Genomic DNA, 20,417 nt, shown 5'->3' with positions numbered 1-20,417 from the left:
ATTTGCATGTTTGGTTTTCCATTTTTCATTTGTCCTAGGAAGAACAGAACAAGGTTTTACTCAGTCTTGTCACTATGTGATAATTAATTAATTATTATATTTTTTCATGCAGCTAGAGACACAAACACTAGCCATTTAATTCCCAATATACCCTCCTGCTTTTCTATGGGTCCACATATTTCTGGACAAACATTTTAGCTGATGTTGCTTGGTCGAGGCTCATGTTTAAGAAAAGAGGTCCTTCTTACACTAGAAGGAAAATGTACACAAGCACAGTGGAAGGCTTGATCTTCAAAGGAAAGCTTTAGTAGGTAATGAGTGCTTTTTAAATAGATAGTTACTCTGATTAAGGAGTGGAGTCAGCAAGAGAGGGATATTGTTGGTGTTACTGTGCATGCTGTAGCTATTTGAGACTGTGGATGAGACACAGGAGTACTTCCAGCCATGGACATCTTTCTGGCAGGAAAGGCCACAGGTCCAAGATGGATGGGAGCCACAGCACGTTTCAGACAGGTCTGTGATCTGGAAAATATGGGGTGCTCTTTTTATTTGTCCTCTGCAGTTTGGGCATGTGCAGTGCAACCTGGCCTCCATGCTTTATAGCATTTCAAGATTTTGGGTAAAAGGCACAGCAGTATGGCACTCTGATTTTGTTCAAAAGGAGCAGAATTTTGTTTGCTGCTTTGCAGAATGCAATGTCTGCAACAATGCACTGCTTGCAGAGAGGCCAAACCAACTGTATCTGCGACTGGGGATGGCATTAAGTGGAGATTTTGGTCCTCAGAACATTCTCTTGAAGGATGGTGAGATTTCAGTTTAGATCAGGCTTTCACAAATATTTCTAGCTAGAGAAACCACTGGCTGATGGCAGGCAAGCAATGTTTACGGTGGTACCCCTGTCACAGTTTTGGAACCTGGATCATGGGACAATCTCCTAACATTGCCCATCTTGTTTTCCAGATCTGGAGATAAGCAGTGATCTCAACAGTGATGACTTTGAATATGAGGATGAAGCAAAACTTGTTATCTTTCCTGATCACTATGAAATCTCATTACCCAACATAGAAGAGCTACCAGCACTGGTCAGTGGGTGTGTGGAAGTGGTTGTAGGAATTGTCTCCTGTTTCTGTTTTTGTCCATATGGTGCCTTGTTTTCTTATGTGCACTGCTTGTTTGGACATAAAGATTATTGTTTACCAGCTATAATAGAGTCTCAGTCAATAAAAAAGTGATCTTTACATTTGTTTCTTCTATCTCCTATATTTCTTCCCTTATTATGGTGCCGGCTTGTCCCAGGGAAGCTCACATAGCACACGTGCTTACTCTGCTGCTAAAATAATGACGACAGTCTAAAAGATTAGATGCATATTTGAGTATATAAATAGTCCTACTGATAAGCAGTTCTGTATGTGGTTAGCAATAGGCTGAATGCCAGGTTCTGTCCAGTCACTGAGTTGTGTCAGGCTTTGACTGACATCCATTTGTCTTCCAGGTGACGATAGCTTGTGATGCACTGCTCAGTGCAAAATCACCCTACAGGAAGCAGGAACCTGACTCCTGGGAAGAAGAGCTGCAGGCATCTAAACATGCTAAAACACTTGTACAGTTAGACAATGGTGTTAGAATTCCCCCCAGGTGAGGGCAACAAGGTTTGTTCACTATAGACTCTTTAATTCGGTCCAGGGTAGCTGAACTAAAGGCAGGAACTCAGCCCACGGTTCCCTTGCATGACTCTGGGTTGGGTGTGTGGATTGGTTTGACCTGCCATCATGGGAGATACAGAGCTGGCTGCTGCCTTACAGACTGCTGCTGTTTCTCCCTGTTGTGTGTGGCAGTGGTTGGAAGTGCTCCCGGTGTGACCTGCGGGAGAACCTGTGGCTGAACCTGAGCGACGGCTCCGTGCTCTGCGGGAAGTGGTTCTTCGATGGCAGTGGGGGCAACGGGCACGCCGTGGAGCACTACAGGGACACGGGCTATCCCCTGGCAGTGAAGCTGGGAACCATCACTCCTGATGGAGCAGGTCAGCACGGGGCTTGTTCTGACATGAGCTGCCTCCTGTGCGTGAGGCTGACTGTGTGTCTGTTACCAGCTGGGTTTGTGCTTCTAGCGCAAGTGTTTGAGTGTGGAAGTGTAGCACATCTTCCCAAGAATATTTCTGGGATTCACATTCTCTGAACATCAGAGAAAGAAAACACAATTCTTGTCATTTGCTGTGCCTGTGTTTGTGCAAAAGCAGAATGCAATATGGAGATTGTTTACCCAAATTTATGGTGTTATCTTTCCTTGGCCGATCAGGGCCAAGAGAGTGTGTGTGTGTCAGAACTGTGGGCTGACAGTCACGAGATTCTGTGAGGTGTGTGCAGGGTTGAATGCCTGGCAGATTCAGTTTTAGGTGTGTAGAATAATGTAGTATAATAAAGTAATTAATTAGCCTTCTGATATCCGTGGAATCAAATGCATCATTCTCTCTCCCTCACCAATGTCAGAGTCGCCATTGATTTGCAATATGGAAGGAAACTCTGTGAGTCTGTGAATGTTGATCAGGGTTGAGGGGAGTGACACACTCTGAGAAAGCCCATACCTGTTTTATCTGCTCATTTTATATTTTCTATAAATATTTTTGGAGTATTTGCATAATACTAGGCTAATAACATAAAAATAGTGTTAGTCTAAAACAACAGACTCTGAAGAAACAATATTTGTTAGTTCTGCTACACTTCCTAGGACAAATGGTTCATTTTTTTTGTAACAAAGAAACAACAGCAGGGTAATGAGCTTTTTAAATTTAAAAGTCTGTTTGTAACAGCATGTATGGGTTTTCTAATCATAGTGGAAACTCCTCTTTTTCCTTGTTGAACAAAATGTTGCTGAAACAGTCTAATGAACACTCATCTTCATGGGGCTGCTGTGATGCTCGTTTGGAAAATGTGTGATGATCTTGGGAGGGGAAAAAAGCTGTATCTGTATCCTTGTTTGCATATTCTCCAAGTGTGATGTTCTGCAGTGTTGCTGCAGAGGGGATTATGGTGTGTGAGGATTAGATGGAATAAAAACATGAAGAGCTGAAAAAGTCATAAGCAAAGAGATCTTTTGTTGCAGCTGCATGGAGAAGTAAAAATGGAAGAACACATAGCATGATTATATTTTGGCTTTAGTGCTTATGACTACAGAGATGAAAAATTGCTGTTTAGAGCAGCCCGTTTTTTAACAAGCATCAGTTAAGAGCTTTTCTAAGTTGTATTCAGTGTTGAGGAAAGGCAACTGTAGTCAGATTCAACCAGCTGTGCCACAAAAACACTAAGTAAAAACCATTTTTTTTCTTTCCCAGATGGAATCTTATTTCCTTGCATGAGCCTGGCCTTGGATGATTTCTATCCAAATCTCTGTTATTGAAGGTGTTTAGGATTTGCCCAGCTGTAGCTTTCAACTGGATCTACAAAACAAACAGCGTATTCTGTAATGCGGTTTTTTTTTCAAAATTTTTTCTTTTCTTTCCCATCTTTAGCAGCAAGAGTTTTTTCCTTATGGCTTCTGTCCTTGTGCCTCCCACTGATCAGCTGCTTCCTCTCTTATGTGGCCTTTGGGATAACAAAGGACAGGCTGTCATCCTTCCCTCTGAATGAGAGGCACCAGCTGTTCTCCACAGACCTTTGTTCTTCTGGATGATGTTTACTTGGTTTCCCTATAGAAAAGTCTTCCCTCCCCCAACCTTCCTTGTTCCTTCTCAGTAATTATTCTGTCTCTGATCTATATTTCTGTAGTACTCATAACCCCTCAATGGGGCTGGGTGATGGATGAGCTTCAGGAAAGCTCATCTGTGGCTGATGGTGACACAAAATCTGTCTGTTTTTGCTTCCCTGGGTTAAAGGTGGAGGGGTGATGGTACAGGAGTAATAAGCACTGGTCCCTGTTCTGACATAATTTATTCCTTTTTCACAGCAGTAGGAAGGAGAAGGAGTTGGTGCCACTGTTCCACTGACACTCACCCCATGTGTACACAGAGTTCTTTGTTTTGCCCTGAGAAATCTGTGCTGTGTACACTGTGAAAGGTTCCTGAGGTTAGCCCCATTTTGTAGCACTCTGTCAGCAGACACATCTGGGATCAGAGCAGACACTGAACCAAGCTTCTCCCCCACTCTTGTACCTTGGACAGGACACACCAGGGAGTCATAAATGTTGTTTTCCTCAGTAGACTGAGCACTGGGCAGGCTGTGCTGCCTGCTGCCTCTCTGACAGTGCCACTGGATTTTATTTCCAGTCACTGTGAGGTTGTTTGTTTGGAAAGGATTGGGGCGTGGAATTGGGCACTGGCAGTGGCAAACGCCTTGTGATCAGTGCTTGAAGGAGCTGCTTTGTGGATGCTGATCTTAGCAGTTGTCAGATAATTTTGGGGGAATCCTGAGCCACTTCTTTCTTTGACAGTGACACTGTCACCATTGCCTGTTACCATCTAAATAGGAAGATGAGATGTCCGAAAAGTCAGAACAGGTGTAAATCTTGAGCTGTGGAAGACAATGAAGTCAAGTAGCATTGACATTTTTATTTTCTTAAATTAATAAGAATCATAAAGACTATTATCAGGAAAATACTATTATCAGGAAAAAAGTTTTCCACCCTGGGCATGGTTGGGTACTGGAAAAATCTCCCCAAGGAACTGGTTACAGCACCAAGCCTGAGTTCAAGGTGTGTTTGGACAACACTCTCAGGCCCATGGTGGGATTCTTTGTGCATCCTGCACAGGGTCAGGAGTTGGACTGGATGATACTGATGAGTCCTTCCAACTCAGCATATTCTATGACTTTTTCTCTGTATAATATTCTGTGTTGCCCGTCTCAGATTTATCTTGGTGGGTTTTTTCTCCCCTCTTCCACTCCTCCCTTTTTCCTCTTTCTCACTCTAATGACACCAGGTTCTTGTGTGTCACATTTGCTGACTTGTCTGCATTCCTCCTCTACGAGTCTGGTATGACAGCATTGCACACCTGGGTTTGATTTTTGAAACAAGTGAATTCTGTCTTTTTCCCATGAATTTAAGCTACACAGCAGAAAGCACTGAAGTAAGGCATGAGCTGGGCTTGAGCATAATGTTAGTCTCGCACTCCACTCCTGCTGCTCTGGGCCAGTAGCCCCAGGTGATTTGCTCTCTGCGGTTGCCAGAGCAGAGGGAAAACAATATCAAAAGCTTCCACACTGCAGGCAGTCACCCAAGCTCTGTTGCTGTGTAATCTCACTCCATGAGGGGTTTGAACTTTTTGGATCCTCTGGCTGTGCTGTGACCTCAGCAGAATGCTATGGGAACGTTGTGATGCCATGTGTGTGGATGAACAGTCATGTCTTCTGGGTGCATTTGCTACCACACAGTGGAATTCCAGCAGATGGGCAGCCACAGCCACGCACATGCCACAAAGGTCACGGGCACCAATGTTAGTGGGGCATCTGCTGGCTGGTCAGCAGCTGGCAGCACAGCTCAAAGCACAGCTCCCTGCTCAGAGAGGTTTTCCATAGGGCTGATCAATGTTAAAAGTTAGTGTTTGAGTTCTTGGCTAACCTTCGGTCTATCATTTCAGTGGGGGTTTGGTACTAGCAGACCTCAAGGAGAGGTCTTTTGGGTTAAAAAGACCATTGCCTTTTGTTAAAGGGGTGGGCTGAGTCAGAGCCAGGGTCTGCAGCTGCCAGGAGAGGCTGGGGTGAGGAGCTTCCAGAAGTGATATTTGTGCTGTGAACAGCCTTCACTGTGCTCCTGCTATCTCCTCCTGAGTTTGCTTCTCTTCCTTTCTCCTGGCTAACCTTTCTCTGCCAGCCTAGGTCTGTTCTGGTGGAGCAGGGTCTCTGTGAGAAGCTGCTGGGCGTGGAGGGAACGTGCCTGAGGGAAATGCAGGGAGGCTGGCACAGGGGTTCTGGATTTTGGTATGAGGAGACACCAAAGCAGTCATTGACCACAGAGGTAGAGACCTGATCAGAGAAAAGATGGAAAGCCTGTTCAAGTCTTACCAGTGCATCTCTTACAACTTCTAGCCTTGTATGATGCCTACAGCTTTATTGTTATTTGCTCGTGTAGGTGAAACCTGCTCTGAGCTCAGTGGGATTATAGGACTTGATGGGTAAACTCTAAAAAAGAATGATTTTACTCTCATTTTTTTGTCCTTCTTTTGGATTTACTAAACTTGGTTTCATATTGAAAATATCATCATTAGGCATGCTGCTTCCCTTCACAATCTGAACTTTGCCCTGCCAGAATGTTTATGAGCTTTTCCTTAAGGCTATAAAGGTCTGTCATAGAGAACTGAAATCTAAATTTCCCATACAATAAAGCCAGACACCTCACTCAGAAAATCAGCCTTTCTCCCTATCCACAAGGTTAGATTAATCTTGGAAGTCCAGTCCAGTGGTATGTAATCAAAAAAACCCCTCCTTATTCTACAAAGAATTTCTCTGTTCTTCCTGCATCTCTGTGTATAAAAGGCAAAAGTGAATTTCTTAAATTGTACTAAAAATTAAAATACTATTGCCAATAGTGAGTTGGTGTGATATATTCACAGCTTTCATGGGTCTGTCTGTATCTAGTAGCTCTACAAAAATTCATAATCTCTTGTTGTCATGTTCAAAATGTGGGCTGTCTTTGCATGCCCTGTTCCTTGATTTCCCTACAAATTGCTTATTTTGGGGAGAGGAAATGCTATAATCCCTATAAATGTTTTTAGATTTTAATGCTGTGGAGGCATATAATTTCTTTTGAGGAAAAGTGCTTGAGGTGATTGTGTTAAGATATTTACTAAGCTGTGTGTTTGTCTGTGCACTTCTCTGCTGGCCAGAACCAAACTTGGAGAATATGAACAAGGCATTGTATGTATGCAATATGAACAAGGAATATGAACAAGGTATTTTTTATGGGCAGCCCTGTGCTGAGAATGCAGTGTTGGTAAACAAGGAGAAGGGATCACATTGGATACTGGGGCTCACTGGTTTCTCTCTGCTTTTGCAGATGTGTACTCCTTTGATGAAGAGGAGCCGGTTTTAGATCCACATATAGCAAAACACTTGGCGCACTTTGGAATTGATATGCTGCAGATGCAAGTGGTAGGAAATCCATCTTTTGTTTAGCTCGTTGTTCACTTCTTTGTTCGCTTGGAGGTGGGAGAGAAACAGAAGAATGACACCTGTAGTTTGTGATTCCTTCAGACTGTTACAACAGTATTCAGTTTTGTAAAGTTCAGCCAGCTAATTTGGGGGTTACTGTCAGAGTTCTGAGTAAATCATTGCTCTCAAATCCAGAAACTGCCTTCTGAAAGAGGTACCTTGTGGTCTTTAGTTTACATTTTTCACTTTTCCTGTGTGGCGTACCATTTGTCTTCAAGATGAAAAATCTCATTCAATTAGAGAAGAATGGCTGGAACATTTAATTACAGTGAGTGAAGGAAAGCCTACTGAATGTGTAAACAGATACAATTCATAAGCAAAAATAAGCTAAGCAATGGATAAGTTAAAAAGTGGCTGAAAGTTATTTATGTAAATTTCAGTGTAGGTTTTGTCAATAAATACCTTAGAAAATGAGAAGAATACATTCTCTCAGGTCTAGAAAACAGCATGGTCAAAGGTGTGACATGCTACAAAGGGACTGGGGAAGAAAGGATTCTCTGTGTGTATCTGTATTAGTAAAGAAGTGCTTTTAATAATTTGTGTTTTAGTGGATGTTGATTCCAGTTCTCTTTAAATGGTGTAGGAAATCAGAATAGGATATGCTTATAAAGGCAGGTGTGGTTTTTGTGGTTGTGTTGGTTTTTTGTTTGGTTTGGTTTGTTTATTTTTTTAACCCAAGCATATAACCTAGTATCATTACCTGGAAAACATGAACATGTTAAAAAGGAAAAATCCTGCTACTGGTTAAGTGTATTTCATTGTCCAAGTGGTGAGAAAATTATATTAATTTAAATTATAGAGAAGAGTTAAACTGTGTTTTCTAAAGTCTTCATGATACTAATAATGATTTTGGTATACTAATGTCCTTGCCAGGATCATGGATAAAAAGTTTCTTTTATCCAAATCATTCTGGAAAGACTGTTTTACTCAGGAGCCTTCAAACCTAGTCTTAGCTGTTGCAAAGGTTTCACCTCTGGTCTTTGGTCTGTCCAATTCTTTGAGAAGTGACAGAGCAGAGCCAGCAGTAAATGACACTGTGGTGACCTGCACCTACAGGCTGAAGGCTGAGTGTAAAGGGGAGAAACTTCAGTGTCACAAATTATTGGCTTTTACCATTTGAAAGAAGGGAAGAGTTCTTGGATCTGCTGCTTTTCATGTGGTTTGTTTGTTACCAGCAGCTTCTACAGCAGCAGCTATTCCTGACCATTACAAATGGAATAGGAAACCTGAAAAGATGCAGTGTTTGATGCTGAGGCTGAGGTCACAGCCTGAGAGAAGTGAAGCTCCCAGCTGGGACTGGGGTCACGACTGGGAGCACTCAGTGCCAGTGGCTGTGCTAAAGAGCAAAGGTGTATTGGAGGAACAAACTGCTGGCTGTCTGACCCTCATCTTCCCCTACATGCAGGATTTGCCTCCCCTTGCCCATTGATTTGGCTCTTCATTTCTTGGAGTATAGCTCACAAAGTTGGCAGCAGCATATTTATGGCAGGAGAGACTAAGATGAAAATCTTTTTGCTTTCAGACAGACAACGGGCTAAGAGATAATGACATAAAGCCAAGAGTCTCAGAATGGGAAGTGATTCAGGAAGCTGGTGTGAAACTCAAGCCCATGTATGGCCCAGGATACACTGGCATGAAGAACCTGGGGAATAGCTGCTACCTCAATGCTGTCATGCAAGCCATTTTCAGCATCCCAGAGTTCCAGCGAGCGTAAGTAGCTCCAAAGTACCTCTTGTCACTAGCTGCTGCATTCATCAATTCGTTGTTTTTCTAAGAAAAGTGGTGGTTTAATTTTTGTCTTGCCTGCAAACGGGTCTCTTTCAGTCAGTCCAGTGACTGCTTGAAGGATTTAGTGGTTGTTTTGGTCTGTTCTGGGAAAGGCTGGAACACAAAACCCAATCTGCCTTCAAAATAAAAACAAACTGTCTCAACTTCAGTGATGGGAAATCATTTTCCACCTCAGATATTTGATGTCTAAGTCTCTACTTTTTATCTACAGATGCACATACCTCTGCTTACCTGGACATCGACAGTATCACATTAAGGGTTTTGTACTGGCCCATGCCAGGAGTCATTCTGTGTGATTTGTGCCAAAAACTGGCACAGACATGTTGATAGTGATCCATGCTAGTGAAAAACACTGCACATGTTGCATGCAGGTCTGGCTAAGGGGGGAAGCTATCAGAGGCACATTTTAATTAAAATTTAAAAAAAATAGTGGCAAGAATTGTATAAATGTATTCCTCCACTGAATAATAAAGAGAGTAAAAGGACAAAAGCACAACAGAAAAATATGAAATACTCCCGACTGGTCAAAGCTGAACATGTCATTCCAAGGAGAGAAGCCTTTTTATAAAGGACAGTTCATGGTTTGAAATAAAATTCAGAGTCCCCTTTCCTTCCAAAGCAGCACTAGTGTATGTGCTGGAAGTGAAGCTTTTAGATTTTGGAAAACCTCCCAGGTTTTCATGTTAGAAATTGCCTTGTGGAGAAGAAGAGGGAGAAAACTTGTGTTTATTTTCTTTGTTAGCCATATGGAGTACAGTCTACGGGTTCATTAAGTGCCAGCTCTTCTACCTCCACTATTGAAAAATATCAAAATGGACTTTATTAGGGAAGATAATTTTCCACAGCATGGTCCCGGGAGTTACCTGGAGGACTTACTGTCATCAAAATAGTGGAGATCTTTGATGAGAGAGGAACCAGCACCATGGCCATACCTACCCAGCCTGTTTTTTCCTGTGCTCACGGGCAGACATGCTCAGAGAGTGCTGCTGAGTGCTTCACTTTCCAACAGGCTGACTAGAGCAGTGTTTCCCTCAGTGTTATCAGAATTGTGAAACTCAATAGAAATGTACTTTTTACATATTCTTGTCCTAATACAAACCTGAATTTACTTGGTTATATTGGTTGGGAGTAAAAAGTACACTGGTTCTTAGCTCTGTGGTTTTGACCTACACCATCCTGCAGCTTTTGCAAGATTAAGGAATAGAATGTAAATTCCAGATGAACAACATAGCAATATTCTAGAAGCTTCCAAGTAAAGCCTCAATGTCCATTTCCTTATTTCTTTACTATTATTTTTGCATGACAGAAGCACTAATTGAGGATAGATTGAATCATTAAGCTGCAGTATTTGACTGTTTCTGCTTTGTTCTTGCTGCCCAGGTATGTGGGAAACCTTCCACGAATATTTGACTACTCCCCTCTTGATCCAACACAAGATTTCAATACTCAGATGTAAGTGACATTTCTCAGTTACTTACTTGGTCAGGTTAAATAGAATCTAAATGATTTAATGGCAGAGCAAAAGAACACCTTTTCATGAGCTCAGAAGGGAGATATGGCACAGGGAGATTGAGATTTGACCACTTAGTTGCAATGATGGTAATGATGGTTCATCAAGGAGTCAAAAGCAGTAAGCTTCATTTTTTTTTTTTTTTGCTTGAAGTAAGTATTTGCTGTTTTTCTCACATATTTGTTTCCACCCCTCCACTTTCTTCCTTACAGGGCTAAACTGGGACACGGCCTCCTTTCAGGCCAGTACTCTAAGCCACCCATGAAATCTGAGCTCATTGAGCAGGTGATGAAAGAAGAACACAAGGTATTTGCCTGAGTTTGTACAGCCACTGGTAACTAGGTAAAAGTGATATCCTGAGCAAAGGGAACAGGTGCTGGGCTTTGGGGAACACGTGTGGGTCCAGCATGGATGGGATGCTTAGCAAGGTGGAATGTGAAGATTACTAAGTCAGGGATAAATTAGTCAGGCACTATTTGTGCAGTGCATCAAAGCAAGCACTGGTTCTGCTGATAAAGTGCTCTGCTGCTCCAGTGATGAGTGCAAATGTTCACACAACTTGCAACCAATGTTTATCTTCTCTGAGGAACAACAACAACAAAAACAATGTTGTGCAGAGAGTCCTGGAAGCAAACTTCTAAACCCTCTTTAAATTACTGAAAGTATAAATAGCTGAAGAATTGTTTCCAGGGAGTGTCTGACAATACTCCACTTGATTTCAGGAGAAGGTAATGCAAGGTTAGGTGGTGCTGAGGACTTTGGAGGTGGAGGAGCCATGCAGAGCCACAAGAGTAATGCATGCTTCTGCCACTGAGGGATGGTGGTGGTTGCCAAAGAAACAGATATTTTCCTCTACTTTCATCTATCAATTATTAACATAGGAATTTCTCCTGAAATCAGAATGCCAATAAGATTTTGGACAGACAGAGCATCTGGTACAGAGTAGTTTGCATGACCTGGCAGTCATGTGTCTCCCAAGTAATTGCTTTGTACAGTGGCAATTCAATGTTTTGGAACAAGCAAATCCTGCTTGTTCCCATTAAATAAAGTTCAAGGCTAATCAACACTGGGGCAAAGGAATAGTGGGACAGATTTCAGCAAACTCCATACATTGAGTTATGTGTACTCGCTGACCTGCTTTCCTAAACACATTCAGGATGTGACTGGAAAATAATGTGCTGGAAGTTCAGGGATCTGAACCCTTGGAATAAAGCTGCATCTCCTTGTTTAGCTCAGCAGCCACTATTAGATGAGATATTGAGAACTCTTTAATGACAGATGGGATGAAACTCTGTCAGGTTGCAGTAGGCTTCTACTGACATTTAACAGTACTTGTGTTCATTAGTTCAGTTTAATGAAGCTGAAGTTACATGCATGAAGCATCCTTATCAAGCAATTCAGAGCATATATTAGGATTTGAAACAGCTTTTACAGCTATTTTTGCTTGTTGTATTGATGATTTATTTACAGAAAAAAGACAGATTTAGATATTTTCTCTATTCCTTCACTCTTGGAATCCAAATCTATGTTTTTGCAGGTTGAGGATGCTTTTTTCCCCTTTTGTTTGCTTAGCATTTTAGGCCTTAAATGTTTTGAAGTGCTTCTGCTTTGTGTCTGTAATATCAATTATTCATTTAACTTTTATTCCTTTATTTTTTTTCCCCTTCTACATTCAAAGAAGTTCTCAGTCTTTCTGAGCCTTTGGAATTCATCCAAAGTTTTGGGGAGTTGTTGCCTGTAAAAGCATTCATATGAGATCTGCAGTGGTCCAGCACAATCTATATTTAGCTAAACTGTTTTGCAACTCTTGATGGGGAAAGCATGCCAGGTATTCAGTAAATATTCGTGGTGCTGTGGAGTTGAAATTTTTCACCACAGAAGTTTAGCCTGGAAATGGCAGCATTTTCCTTGGACCCACTTTAGACTCTAAAGGGTCATCATCCAGGGCTTGATTTTCTGCTTTGAGCTTTAACATTTCTTCTGAGGTTAGATTTTTTTCCCCCCTCCTTTTATTGTCCTTGAGGTGAGATTGCAAGATTCAATCCTTTTTTTTTGCAGACTGTCACTCATGGCATGCTCCTCTTCTTGCTGCTCGAGGGGCTGAGTACAAAGTGTACAGGTGGAAACAAGGCTTGGTTCCAAACTGAGTGCATTAAACAGCATTGTGCAGCAGTGTGCCACATTCCTGCTTCTGGCACAGGAAGAAGTTGCAATGTGAGCTGCTTTATGCACTTATCTCCCCAGTCCCAGTTTGGATGAAAGGCAGTTGAGGACACTGAAGCAGTGCATAACCCAGGATGCAGAAATCCCCAGAGCATCTCTCTGTCCAAGCAATACAGAGACTCTGTCTCTTGATGGGAGCCTGTAGGGATCATCTTAGCCTGATGTGGTTGGTGGTCTACTGCCAAGAATTGAAAAAAGCATTTAAAAATGAGAATCTGCTTCTGATTTCAGTGGGTTTAAGAATACTGTACCCTGGTAAAACAAAGAAAAATAGTTTACTCTTCCACTGTGTATCTTATATGGCCTCCATTTCATGCTGCTTTTTCTATTTTTATATTCATATGACAGTGCAAGTGTAGTAAGGAATGAAATTGGCTGAGTTTTTAACAGCCTCTGAGAGCTCCTAAAGGTTATACTTGTGCTTGGATTGTGCAGAAAATTATTTGGTTTCATGGAAGCTGAGGGCAAATCTCAGTAATAGATTCTGACCCGTTCAAAAATGTTATTTGACAAGCATAATAGCTAGTGTTGTCTTGAGGATCTGGAATGGTTGGAGAGGTTCTTAAAGTGGTATAAAGGATTAGAAAGTCAAAACCAGGACTGTCTTGGAAGCCAGAGATTTTCTAATTTAGGGCAGTTTGCTCAGATGTAACTGAATGGCCAAAGGCAGTAAGTTATGGTTTTTCAACATGACCATCACCTGCAAATTGCAAATTCATGTCTGCTCTTAAAAACTCCCCTGGGAATGCATGCTGCACACATTAGATGTTCTCTGCTTGGTTCTGCACAGCTCTCTGGAAGGTTTTGTCCTGAGGAAAGCTGCCAGCTGATACACCAAAGTGCTTCAATGCTCTGGCACTGGGTTCTGAAAGCAATATCAAATGTTATATAACAATGTAGGCTTTCAGCCTTTCTGAAAATTACTAACCTTTAAAAACCTCCAGTAATCTCTTTAAAATGCCAATTGCCAAAGGACAGGTAGAGTGAGTTCTGCAGGAACTAAGCCATAAAACATATTCTAAAACCCCCTCAAATCTTGTTTCAGGACCCTTCCCATTTTTATTAAAATGGAAAAATAGGTGAAATGTAAGCTATCATTCCTCCAGTGCCAGAAATGGGCCATAGATAGATTTAGTGGAGTAACTTTGAGATATTTGGTTCATGATTGAATAAAAATCCCTTTTTAAATGGTTTTTCTCTCTTTCATTTAGCCTCAGCACAATGGAATATCTCCTCGAATGTTCAAGGCTTTTATAAGTAAAGGCCACCCAGAATTTTCCTCTAATAGACAACAAGATGCACAGGAATTTTTCCTACATCTGATAAATCTAGTAGAGGTGAGAAAACCTGAATTGCTGCTTCTTTTTCTGGTTATATTAGACAATGAAGCCAAAACTGTTACATGAGTAGCTCATATTTTAGTTATATTACTTTTAGCCGTAGATATGTAGAAGGTGGGACTAATTACAATATATTTTGTTTTAGAAACATTTGCTTTCTTAATTCTTCCTCTTCTTTGCTTCAGACTCTTACAGGACCATGAGCAGGGCCAGTGGTGCTGCTAACAAATATAAAGAGGTCAAGCTTCAATGTACAGGCTATAAAATTCATAAACATGTGTGACCTTTTAAATTGCTGTTCCTGTTTATCATATTGAAGTGTGCCAGAGAATATCAATGAATTGGGTATTATGATTATTATTGTTATTGTTCCAAGTTCTTATAATTGTTGGGAGCAAATTAATTACCCTGTCCAGCTGTTTTACAAGTCCCAGCTGTATGTTACTGAATCATGGGAGGAAGGATTCCCCTGCTGAAAGCAGAGTGGGTGTTTGTCAGTGGAATATTTCTGTATAAAGCTTTAGTTCCACCAAGCTCCAGCTCAGTGCTGTGTGTAAAGGAATCATACTGCGAATTTTAATGCTGTCTTTCTGAAAAGGAATTTACAGATACATGCAGTTTTGATGTAAAGCATTTCTTGTCTACCCTTCCTCCCTCGTTTCCCATTTTCCCCAAGAATCAAGGCTATTTATTCATGGGTTCAGTCTCTAGATGAAGTTACTCACATTTGTATGCATAATGTTCCACATCCCTAAATGCATGTACTGATTATAGGGTGGTTAGAAGAGACTTTTCTGTTTCTTGCCTGATAACAGGCATTAACATGAACAACAAAGAGGAGGTATATTATTTGCATGACATTCCCATCTGGATAATGAACTACAAGTTGCTTGTTCTGTTTCAGTGCATATTCAGAGTGGTAGGAGCAACTCTGTTTGCTGAGAGGATGCTCCATGTTATTTATCTGAGCTTTCTGTCTTTACTGTAACTTGCCACCTTCCTACCTTCTGCTCACCTTGACTCAGTCAGGTTCTTATATGTTCTCAGGAACAAACCCTGCAGGTTCTGTGTGTAGAAAGATGCTGCTCTGAGTGCAGAACTTGTGGATTTTGGTGGTTTTCTCTGTAGGAGGCAGAGCTCTGCACACAGTCCAGTGTGAGCTGAGCTGCCCGATCAGTGTCTTTGTGCTTGCCTTAAAACAACCAGCAGATTGGATTTTCTGATCATTTTCGTGATCACCACATGTGGATTATTTTGCTTCCTTTCCCTGCTAAGATTGAGATTAAATCATGAGATGGTATTTCTTGTTTGGACTCAGATGTTTATTAGTTCTTACTTATAGTCTTTCAAGTTGTGAGCTTTACAGTACTTCCTTCTAAGGCAAAAGTGAAGATGTATCTTTTTCTCTACAAGGCTTTTTAAGGATAAGTTGTCTAATTAAGAAATGACACCTAAATTACTTTTACTTTTAAGCTTATAACTTACTAAAGTTATAAGCTTTTAAACTTATTACTAACATACTTTCTTTTATAACTAACTACTCATGCTCCACAATGCGGACTTTTTAATCTAATTAAAACCTTACTTAAACCTATGGAGAAGAAGATGAAGAAGAAGTTAAAGACAAAGGACTGGCTTCTGCTTTAAAACTTTCATTTTGCTTTATATATATTACTACATTCTAAAACCTTAAAATCTATGTTTTCTACCATGTGGTATTGCACACTTCTATCCAAACTCCACACTCATAATCTCAGTCCTATCATGCAATTTTGGAAGTTTCCTCTACGGCTTCAGGTCAAATGCAGTGTTCCCTTGGGGGTCAGTGTCTGTCAGCACAGCCAGTCTGAAATCCTCAGCAGCCAGGGTTCCAAGAGGCGCAGGAGTGACCTGGTGTGCTGTTCCTTTCAGAGGAACCCCGTGGGCTCGGAGAACCCCAGCGATGTGTTCCGGTTCCTGGTGGAGGAGCGCACGCAGTGCTGCCAGTCCCGCAAGGTGCGCTACACCCACAGGGTGGACTACATCATGCAGCTCCCCGTGGCCATGGAGGCAGCCACCAACAAAGGTAACGGGGCAAACTGCTCTGCTCGACCCAGGCATGTGCCACTTTGTGCCCAGAGAGACCCCACCAGCGCTGAATCTCCTTCGTCCTGGACAGTGAAACAGTTTGTGAAAGCGTCTTCATTATAAAAATGAGCTGAACATACCAGCTAATTGATATCTTTTAAAAACACACACTCACAAAGAACAACCAAAACCAAAGCCCCAAATCTGCTTTCTGTTCTTTAGCAACAGAAAAATCTATTGTGGTAATAGAGAATAAGAGTATAAGGTAGCTTGTCATCTATAAATCTAAAATAACATTTGGATGTTCTGGACTTTAGGGGAGGAGGCAAGGACCATGAAGTGTTGGGTGTTTATTTAATAAGCAGGAGTGTTTTTCTCATGCCTGTGAAAAGCACCCTTGTTTTTAAAGGAGAAAATTGCCAAGGAGGCTTGAACACTTGGGAGCAGGAGGAAGGCACTGACAAGGTGTGGTTGCATCTGCAGTCAGTGGTGAAGAGCCTTGCAGAATAACATAATAAATGCATGCTTGAGGTAGAAGTGAAGAGGGCATCACAGGAACATGAAGGGAGATGTGCCTCTGATTTCCTACATAATCTGAACATTTAAAGTATTTTAAACCATAAGGTTCTACATTGATTGTTTGATGAGATCCTATGAAATACCACAAGGCAGAGAATTCTACCTACTTTTACCTAGCCTACAACTCCTTGCACTGGACAAGAAGTTTAGGAGAACTTTTCATTCTTTGTTCATCAGTTTCAGTGATGACTCTGTCACTTATAAAAGAACATGTTATTTCCAGGTAATGACTCAGGAGACAGATTAGTTTGTGAATTTACCATATGGCACTGCTCAGCTTACCAGTGTCAAGATATTTTCTAGATCATACATAATCCTGGCCTGTCTAAATAGTCAGATGACACAGATAGACAGCAATAACTTTCCAACTCAGATTGAGCTCTGATAAGGTGGGTGAGTGGCATTACTGTTCACATAGGATTCTGGCTGTCATGGCCAAGTTTTCATTGCCTGTGTCCTGGTATTTCCAGTTCTGTGTTTTTACCATGAACAGAAACCTTAGAGATGTGGCTGTAAGTGTAGCTCCTGACCCCAATGCAGACAAAAAGATTTGATGTCTAGTTAAAAGTATGCAAAACTATTATTGCTAAGTAGGTTTTTGCATTTCTAAAACTTGCAGAAATAAGCCTGATGAGGAGCACATAACCATGACAATGTTCATTAGCTTCTAGTGTTGTGTGTATTTCTCAGATGAATTAATTGCCTATGAACTGAAGAGGCGAGAAGCAGAAGCTGCAAGGAGACCTCTGCCAGAGCTGGTCCGTGCCAAGATCCCATTTAGTGCTTGTCTGCAGGCCTTTTCTGAACCCAGCAATGTGGAGGACTTCTGGAGCAGTGCCCTTCAAGCAAAATCTGCTGGAGTTAAGTAAGTATGTGTCTGGCTGCCTGTTAAATACTGTGCTCTGTGCTTATCTTGCTACCTGGGCATGGTGCAAAGAGAAACACACAAATGCACAGTGAGCTCTGGCATCACATTAGTGTTGGGGCTCCTCAGTGGGATGTGCAGATCCAGCCTTGCAAGAGTTGTAATGATGAACTGAGCAGGAAATTAATTGTTCTCAATGGTCAGAGTCCAAGAAGTGATTCAGTCTGGTTGTTGAGAACTTGAACTTTAAATGCTTGTAGGGTTGGATCCTTTGTGTCAAGCAGCAATAGCTCATTCAGTGTGCATGAGGTACTGGGATCTGTGCAGCTTTGGGTTCTGTTGCCTGATTTCAATGAATTCTGTTTCTTGTCCTTCCCAGGACTTCCCGCTTTGCTTCCTTTCCTGAGTACTTAGTGGTGCAGATAAAGAAATTCACCTTTGGCCTTGACTGGATACCCAAAAAGCTTGGTAAGTGCTTGTTTTATTTACCTTTCTATCCCAGATAATTAATAAGATGTGCACACTGTAGTGAGGACCTGACTCAAGTAATAAGTTTGTACTGTGAAGGTCCTCATTGAATCTTTTTCCCTTTTACAATAAATTTAACCAATCCATCAGGTCTGTGGAGTTAAAACACAGTTTCACGTAATCTGAGCTAGTTAAATTGTGCTTTGGCATTCCATATTTCTTAAAGAGCACTTTTCAGAAGGGGAATCCTGGCTGTTCCTGTACCTTGAGTACCAGAGTCCCCTCTCTGAAGGGGTAGGTTGCACCATAAGGTTGTTTTGCTGGCTGCAGAAGCTTAGCCCATTTCTCTGCTCTTGTAGATGTTTCTATTGACATGCCAGATTTCCTGGATATCACTCACCTTCGGGCCAGGGGGCTCCAGCCAGGAGAAGAGGAACTCCCAGACATTGCTCCTCCCATTGTCATTCCTGATGACCCAAAAGGTACTTACTGACTTACTCTCCCCTGTATTCCCCTTTCCTTCTAGCACATGGGGATTCTCTTGAGCTATGAACAAAAACCCAGCCCTGTGTTTCTGTAATTGAAGACTCTTACAACACCCCACAGCCTTTTTGCTCCCTACTGGACAACTCTAGTCTTCCAGCTTTCCTGTTTTGGGGACTTATTATAGAATCACAGAGGTTTTTGGATTGGAGGGGATCTTAAAGATCCCTTGCTATGGATAGGGACACCTTTCCCTAGAAGGTTTGATAATTGCTGTTGCTGTCCTTGACTCTCTCCAGAGACCCTTCAGTGCGTGCCCATGACTCCCTTGGTAAAGTCACTGTGCACTTCCCAGGTCCAGCACAGCACAGCAGTACTTAATACACAAAGGACTACAGCTTAAGAGAACAGCTTTCCAGGCATAGGCTAAGACTGTAAATTTTACTCATTTTAAAAATACAAGAATTGTTCGACCCTAGAAGCTGTGCCTGCATGCACAGTCCTCTTCTCTGGATGTGTATGGGCTACCATTAAAAAAGCTCTATCTCAAGGAGAAGATGGCAAACAGCTGATTATAATGTTTGTGGAGAAGAAAGAAAGAGAAGTGATTAAAATGCTGTGCTGTTTTTTTTTTTTTTTTCTTGAATACTTTTTCTTTTATACTGTTTCTTTTATTCAGAAACAAGAATATTAAATATCCTCCTTCTTTATTCCCTGGGTTTCCCTGGAGAATAAATGGTTTATAGCAAGTAAAATCATGTTTTTATGGTGTGACCTTAGACCCGGGTGGCTGCACTTTCCCCAGATGACTGAAGTTTGAGTGCCTCAGTATTTAATATGAAGCCAGTAATGCAGCTGCTCTCATGACATGAGTGCCCCCATTTGCTTGGAGATTTATAATAATGGTGGCAGAATAACATGCTGTATGTATGTGAAAGAAAGCTAGTACCTGAAATTGTGTGCAGAGCAAGGATATGACAAACTTCAAATCCCTAAAGGTTTTAATTCCACCCCTTATCTGTGTAAGTTCCTCACAAAGGCCTGTACCTCCTTACCCTCTTGCTGAATGGACTGACCTAGTTTTAGTGTAAATGCATGGGTCATGGTACTTTTTAAAAAAGATTCTTGCTTAAGTCAGCCATCAGCTTTATTTCCTACTGGTTTATGGTATCAGTGACACTTTGCTCTGAGCTGAGTTAGGGAAAACAATTACTGAGCAGAAATATCCCTGCTCTAATTCATGGCAAAAATATCAGGGAAACAAGGATGAAACTGCCCTATCTCCATGAGGTCAAATATTTCTATGATTTAAAAAATATGGAATTGTTTTACCCATATGGATCTACTTAGCCTTTTCCCTGTTTTTTCCATTGTTAATTTTCAGATCACATGATGAACCATTTCGTGGAGTGTACGTATCTCATTTTTCTACTGCTTAAAAAATTGTTTTGCTTTCGCTCAGCTGATGGCTTCTCTCTCTTCACAGAGATGCATGAAGCCTTTCCCTGCATGCTTCCAAATAAAAGCTGATTTCTGTGCTTGTTCAGTGTTTATTCCATACGTGCAGGACTCTCTTTGAGGGTTGGTATAGCCAGAATATGAGCTGCTCCTCTGCCTGCTGCTCCTCAGGAGGATCTTGCAGTCCTGGGGGTCACAACCACTCAATCCCTCTGCACTCTGATCTCACATAAAGCTGTCTGACCCTGTCATCCAGAGGCTGCCAGATCTGGCAGCTGTTATTTCTCTAACCTGCAAGATCCTGCCTTTGAGAGGGGCTTGGTTTTGGCTGCCATCTCTAGCTGAGCTCAGCACCTGACTTCCTCACCCCTTAAAATCCAGTGCTGAGGTGTTTTAAAAGAAATAGAATCCTGTAGGAATTCATCAATATTTAGTGATTTGTGTGAGGATCTGTGTCCCTGCTGAGACAAAAGATTATCAGTAAGTCCATAACAATGACT

General features: G+C 41.6%; 1 protein-coding gene across 1 annotated transcript in view; it reads left to right on the top strand.

Moving 5' to 3' along the window:
* Nucleotides 1–20,417, top strand: part of USP13 (ubiquitin specific peptidase 13) — a 50,333-nt gene that overhangs the window by 21,507 nt on the left and 8,409 nt on the right. The window contains exons 4-16 of the mRNA XM_063167242.1: nucleotides 961–1,082; nucleotides 1,493–1,635; nucleotides 1,836–2,020; nucleotides 6,982–7,076; nucleotides 8,659–8,846; nucleotides 10,305–10,376; nucleotides 10,647–10,740; nucleotides 13,869–13,994; nucleotides 15,909–16,062; nucleotides 17,334–17,508; nucleotides 17,888–17,976; nucleotides 18,336–18,458; nucleotides 19,844–19,870. Of these exons, the coding sequence (XP_063023312.1) occupies nucleotides 961–1,082; nucleotides 1,493–1,635; nucleotides 1,836–2,020; nucleotides 6,982–7,076; nucleotides 8,659–8,846; nucleotides 10,305–10,376; nucleotides 10,647–10,740; nucleotides 13,869–13,994; nucleotides 15,909–16,062; nucleotides 17,334–17,508; nucleotides 17,888–17,976; nucleotides 18,336–18,458; nucleotides 19,844–19,870 (1,593 nt within the window). The remainder of the gene's footprint in view (nucleotides 1–960; nucleotides 1,083–1,492; nucleotides 1,636–1,835; nucleotides 2,021–6,981; nucleotides 7,077–8,658; nucleotides 8,847–10,304; nucleotides 10,377–10,646; nucleotides 10,741–13,868; nucleotides 13,995–15,908; nucleotides 16,063–17,333; nucleotides 17,509–17,887; nucleotides 17,977–18,335; nucleotides 18,459–19,843; nucleotides 19,871–20,417) is intronic.

Source organism: Melospiza melodia, chromosome 12 (genome assembly GCF_035770615.1).
Source record: "Melospiza melodia melodia isolate bMelMel2 chromosome 12, bMelMel2.pri, whole genome shotgun sequence".
NCBI lineage: Eukaryota > Metazoa > Chordata > Aves > Passeriformes > Passerellidae > Melospiza > Melospiza melodia.
This window is presented reverse-complemented; position numbering and strand designations above follow the sequence as displayed.